The sequence below is a fragment of the Trichechus manatus genome, unplaced genomic scaffold, assembly GCF_000243295.1.
Source record: "Trichechus manatus latirostris isolate Lorelei unplaced genomic scaffold, TriManLat1.0 scaffold00088, whole genome shotgun sequence".
NCBI classification, from domain to species: Eukaryota; Metazoa; Chordata; class Mammalia; order Sirenia; family Trichechidae; genus Trichechus; species Trichechus manatus.
In genome coordinates, this window is record NW_004444024.1 from 3,405,407 (window position 1) to 3,412,026 (window position 6,620).

General features: G+C 40.5%; 1 protein-coding gene across 4 annotated transcripts in view; it reads right to left on the minus strand.

Annotated features, from left to right (window-relative positions):
* The window catches only part of RAB6A (RAB6A, member RAS oncogene family), a 72,465-nt gene that overhangs the window by 65,584 nt on the left and 261 nt on the right, over positions 1-6,620 (minus strand). For 2 of the 4 annotated variants that reach the window (XM_004381952.2, XM_004381951.2), the window contains exon 1: positions 6,028-6,619. The exons of the other annotated variants lie outside the window; for them this stretch is intronic. In XM_004381952.2, the coding sequence (XP_004382009.1) occupies positions 6,028-6,097 (70 nt within the window). In that variant the 5' untranslated portion in view covers positions 6,098-6,619. Of the gene's footprint in view, positions 1-6,027; position 6,620 lie in introns of those variants that run through there. 4 annotated transcript variants of the gene reach the window in all.

Here is a 6,620-nt window from a genome sequence, read left to right on the forward strand (position 1 = left end):
ATAATAATAAATAAATAAATAAAAGAGGTTAAACAAGAAAGCAGAGATGCCAAGCCTCACGAAGATCGCCCAGGAGCAGAAGCTCAAGAGACAAGGACCTTCCGCCAGAGACTACAGAGAGAGAAAACCTTCCCCTAGAGCCAGCACCGTGAATTCAGACTTTGAGCCTCCTGAACTGTGAGAAAATACATTTATCTTTGTTAAAGCCACCCATTTGTGGTATTTCTGTTATAGCAGCACTAAGATAATTAAGACCAGGTGATCCAACCAACATAAGAGAAAAGTAAAGGAAGTCTTCAAAATGATGGTAAAGGAAGATCCCAGGTTGACAACGGAGGGTTAACTAGTCTAAATTAGAATAAGGCCTCAGGAGAGATGTCCCAAGGAGATCCAAACTGAGCAAAAACCTTGCTCTTTCTTACATACTGAGAGGTGATTCATGCTGTTGGGAAAGAGTCTGGGGATAATTTAGTGATATACACATAAATTAAACAAACGAAAAAAGCAAGTCAACTGGTGACTCAAAGGAAAATAAAAAACTGTACAAGAGAGTACAAGTAATCAGTATACTACATGGCACAGCTGTGAATACCATTCACCAATAAATACTGAATACTGATCTAACTAAAATGTATGATACCTACATTGAAAGGATAGGGCAAACAACACTGCCAGTATCTCCATGTTAAAAATGAAGAGCTAAGGCTCAGAGAGGTTAAATAAATTTCCCAAGATCACAGTGTAAATATTGGAGTCAGGATGAGAACCAGAGGCTGACTGTCTCTAGAGTTATCTTTTTCACAATATATTGCCTCCCCGAGAAAAGCTTAACTATGTAGTATGAGAATATATTTACGGAATCCAGAACAGAGAAATTTGATATTAAAAATTACAAAATTTGCTATTTTTAAGAATAGGATATGGTAACCACAGTGGTCCAGTTTAAAGCTCTAAGAGACCTGGATTAGATGACCTCTCAAGGTCTTCCCCAACTTTGGAATGCTCTAATTCAAGAATTTCAACTGAAAGACACTCAAACTACTAGATATATTTATAATGTGCCTTCCTTGAAACTACACACTGTCCTGTCACTCCTCTTACCTTTTAACTCTACTTTTAAAAGCAGCTGTACTATCCTGCTGTTGTCAGGTGATATTGAGTCGGCTTCGACTCATAGCAACCCTATGTACAACAGAATGAAGCACTGCCCAGTCCTGTGCCATCCTCACTATTGTTGTTTTGCTTGAGCCCACTGTTGCAGTCACTGTGTCAAGCCATCTCATTGAGGGTCTTTTTCGTTGACCCTCTACTTTATCAAGCATGACGTCCTTCTCCAGGGACTGGTCCCTCCTGATAACATGTCCAAAGTACATGAGACAAAGTGTCACTATCCTTGCTTCTAAGGAGCATTCTGGTTGTCCTTCTTCCAAGACAGATTTGTTCATTCTTCTGGCAGTCCATGGTATACTCAAAATCATCCTACTATATTAAGTATTATATATTTCTTCTGTGATTAAATGTAAGTTCCTTCAGAGTAGGCTCTACCAAACCACTTAGCACAGTAGAAGTTTTCAATAAATATTTGCTAAGTTAAAATATGTACTAAGCACTTCCCATATGCTATGTACTCTTCTAAATGCTTTACACTTATTAACTAATTTGATCTTCCCAATAACTCTATACGATAGGTAATAGTATTATCTTAATTTTATAAATAGGAAAACTGAAGTCTAAAAACAGGTTAAGTAATTTGCCCAAGGTCACTGGCCAGTGCTAAAATATGAAATCTAGACTCCGCATTCTTAATCACTAGCTCTAGTTTAGTTTTAAGGCTTCAAAAACAAGATATGGCAAACATTTCCCCTGAGTGCTGTAACCTGCAATATAAGGCTAAAAGAGGCTACAAGTGGCTTGATACCTAATGCAGCAATTCTCAAAGTGTGGTCTACAGATCCTTGGAGAATCCCAAGACTATTCAGGGGTATACAAAGTCAAAATCATTTTTATAATAATATTAAAATGTTATTTGGCTTTTTCACTCTCACTCTCTCATGAATGTATAGCAGACATAACACAACAGATTGAATGCAGAAGCAGCTATCAGAATTCAGCCATCTTTTATTAAGTAAAACATTAAAAAGATTTGCAAATATGGAAAACAATGTCTCACTAAATTTTTGTTTGGAAAAATAGTTCTTTTTCATAAAAAAAGTATTATGTTAACATGTACTGGGTTTATTACTATTATATTTAAATGAACTAAATATTTTTTAATTTTCTCAGTTAATTTTTCGTATGACAAATATTGACCGATATAAACCACATAAACAGAGCTCTTTAGGGTCTTCAATAATTTGTGACAGAATAATAAAGGGGTCCTGAGAAGAAAAACGCTAAGAATGGCTGATCCAGTCAAAACAAACTATTCAGTACTTCTGTGTCTCTGATAGTAAGACACCTTTTCCCTACCTAGCAAGTTGCAATTTAAAAAAAAACTGACATAAATTGGCTGGAAAAGCAATACAGAGTGAAAAAAGCCAGAAGTTTTATATGTTTCTCCTCGCTATTACATATTACATTTCCTAATTTGGCACCCATGATGTTTGTGTGTAGGAAAACCTTCTGCTGTAAACTATGAATGGAATTCCCAAAAGTGCCTTGCATTTCAAGACAATAGCCAGAGGTAGTAACAAAAGAGGCTCCTCAAGTAAACTTCAGATTCAAATTGTATATTTCAACACTCCTTTATTAAACCACTTATAAAGAAACCGTAAGAGTCTGTATGAAGATTACCAAGGCCGATACGTCATTAACTCAATTCATCTTCATTACAGAGGACAGTACCTCAAATTTTTGATAAGCTAAATGAATAGTCTAACTTCAAATCAGTTCCACAAACATGTCTTTAATATCATTTAACAAACTTTTATGTGCTATACTAATAGCAAATAATTTATTTTAGCAATAGCTTAAACAAAACAAAATCTTACTTAACTCAAAAAAAAAAAAAAAAAACCAAGTCAATCTTTGTTTGTTTGTTTTCTTTTCTTTTTTTTTTTAAGCCAAGTGGTTACGCCTATACATTATTGGATCAGGTCTCATCACACTCTCCACCCCCCTCCCCTGCAGCATCTGGAGTATCCTTGTACACAATCAAATGACATAAAACAACACCTTCACCATAGCAAAGAGTAATAAAGGCTACTAGTATATTAGCCTTGATTACTATAAAATTCAATCATCATTCATTCAATAAATATTTCTGAGCACCTACTGTCAGCCTGGCACTACGCTACAAACTGGGGGATACAATGAACAAGAATGATAATAGTTTTTATCCTCGTGGGACTTGCATTCTGCTGTGGAAAATAAATAATAAATAAATAATTACAAATGTGGTAAATGCTATTAAGGAAACAAACAAGGCTTTGCCATAGATTACAGCCTTTGAAAGCTGAACTGTGGAATTCTAACAGACCTAAAAATAAATAATTCATGAAGAGTTACATCAAGATGGCATGGATTCTACAGATCTTTGCTAATGCATAAAAAAACTACAGACACCACCCATGAAAACAGAAATCAATCTTTCACTGTCAAAGCTACAGAGTCGTATTACTTAACTATATAATAGCCTCAAAAGATAATTAACTTCACAATTTCACAGTGCAAACAGCATGTAAACACAATCCTAAAACAGCTAAACTTTATGTAGTATGCTGGATGGAATCCTGGAATAGAAAAAAGGACATTAGATAAAAACTAAGGAGATCTAAATAAACTATGGATTTTAGTTAATAATAATGTCAATATTGGTTCATTAATTGTAACAAATGTGCCATACTAATGCAAGATGTTACCAACAGCAGAAACTGGGTGCAGGGCATATGGAATACTCTGTACTATCTTCTCAGTTTTTCTGTAAATCTAAAACTGTTCTTAAAAACAGTCTATTAAAAAAAAAAAAAAAAAAACAAAGAACCTAAGATGTCTTGGGATAAAAAGTTATTAAAGGTTTAAAGAAAGTAAGCAATTAGAAGCCATAAAACTCTGCACTACTAATTGGAACATAAATTCTCCAGAAACTCAAAGGAAACCTGCTGATACATAAGTTAAGATCTCTACTCATGCTAAAATCTTTCTAGGACGAGAGATTAATGGGTTTTTCATGCAAATTAAATAGCTCTGCATCACAACATACGGCAGACAATAACATCCCCAGAGTGCACAATAAGCACTTTAGATCCTATTTATCAATAATGACCTATAGGCTATCTTTTAGGTACGGTCTGTCCTGAAACTGACATAAAACAGCTAGACCAGGATCAACCCCACAGGTTGTATCAAGTTACTCACCTAAAGAAACAAGCTTCAGTTTGCTTCAGGAAAACCCACAAGCAAAGAGGCTATTATTTTTTCCTCGGTAAGGGGGAAAAAGATCATCTATATATGAAAGGAGAAAACTGATTGCTCAGGTCCAACTGGAGGCAATTCTGCAACTAGTATCAACATACTTTAATGCGATTCAAATTAGTATAAATAGTTCAAATATTAATAAAAACCTCTGAATTTACATCAGTACCTGACTTCCAATCAAAACAAGTAACTCACGTTTTCTATAACCTCACCTAAGACATCTAGTAGGTACCCAATGATTTATGATTTGGGAGAAACTAATCTCTCAACGTCTGAATTTTAAAGATGGTCATGAAAAGTGTGAGGAAAACAAAGGAGGGTGATAATCTCTTAACTGTAGAGTATCAAGTTTGCATAATACAGCATAAAACTGGAATTACTACAAAAAATAAGTTTAGAGACAACCATCACTAAATTAGGATCTTGTATCTAATACAAAGTATAGTAACAACAGAAACCTGACCAGGTAAAAGACATTACAATTTCACTCATCAGATAGTATGGAATGTTAAGCATAAAATATCATTTAGCCAAAACGGTATTACATATGTAAATCTAATTTATATAACTAGATGTTAAACCTATTACACCATACTCCTTTCCTCCCTAACTACAAAGGAAATCCTACAAAACAAAGATGTTCCTTATTCTCAAGCCTCTTCTCACAGAACTCCTAAATATATAATTGGAAAATACTCAAAAAGAAATGAAAAATTAACATTTCCCTGTTTGCACCACGATGAGGAGAATCAGCTACCGCTTCATGTTGAAACGAGAAAAAGGGGAGGTAAGATGTAAAAAATTCCAAGTAAAATGATCATGACATAGCGTCTGGCAGAGATCTGAAAACCATCAACACTGCGAAAAGAATTGTCAGTGATCAAAGTCAGAGAAGAAAACGAGGGTTTCCGACAAGCCACAGCCCAACCCAAAGGGCAAAAATCGCACCACCACCGCCACCTCGTTCACCCCCACCATCCCATTTTCAAGTCCCCTCCAATTCAGGTATATTTCTACCATAACCCAGACTAATTCCCCATGAAAGTGATGAACCTCCAAGAATTTTCTACGACCACCATTTCCCACCTTCTATAGGATCCGCACTTCCCAGAGCCAAGCCTCTGGAGAAAACAACGCCCAGATCCCACCCTCCTAGCCCAAGGTTGACGAGGGCCTGTTTCCCGTAGTGGGACTTCCCGGGGTGGGCCTCACAGAGCAGACGAAGTGGGCAAAGAGCATGGAATAAGGGTGCGGCTCAAGAAAGGGGGCTGGGGTTGGGGGGACGACGGCGACCAGAGGAAGAAAGGGATGGACAGGAGGCAGGGGCTGGGCGGGGTGAAGACTGAGGAGGGCAGATCCGGAGAACAGGGAACGGCTCTCGGGAACGGAGACTGCCTGCCGAGTCAGGGAGGGAAGGGCCAGGGGATAAAGAATAAAAAATCGAGCGACGGATCAAGACGAGGAAAGGTCGGCGAACACTGGGAAGGGGTGGGGTGGAAGGGAGCAGGAACGCGAGGCCAGCAGGGAGCCTCTGCGGACGGAAGGGCCGCACTGGGGGCGGTGCGGCGAAGCTGCGGCCAGCTGCCAGGAGTGGGGGAGCGGCGCACTCACCGCTCTGCTCCCCCAGGAACACCAGCTTGAATTTCCTCAGCGGATTCCCGAAGTCTCCGCCCGCGGACATGATGAAGCCGGAGGAGCTGCCGCCGCCTCAGTCCAGAGACCTCCCGGACCGACCCTGTTCCAGCCGGCAGACGAAAACGGCGAGAGGAGGGCAGGAGCCGAGCTCTATCGGCCCCTGCAGGGCCCGACGGAGGAGCAAGCCTGGACCGCAGGACACCTTCACAGACACACAGGCAGCCGTCGCCGCCGCCTCCCGGCAGAGTCGCCTAGCACCTAGAGAGGCCCACGGCTGGGAAGGGAAGGAGGGCGGTGTCGGAAACAGCCACGGGTGTGCTCGAGGTTCCCAAGGTTAGTTAGTGCCCTTGCCTGCCGCAGCACCCGCACGGAGACTGGGGTGAAAAAGGCGAAGGGTGACGGAGCCGGAACCGCAGACGCGTCCGGGACCTCGCAAACGCAGCGCCTCAGCTCCCCAGTTGCCGCCGCCACCGCAGCCCAACCTGCTGAGTGCGCGAGCGTCTAGCGCGGCGCGGGGCGAGCCGGGGCGCGAGCCTGCCGCCCCTCTGGCCGCCTGCGTGCGTGCGTGC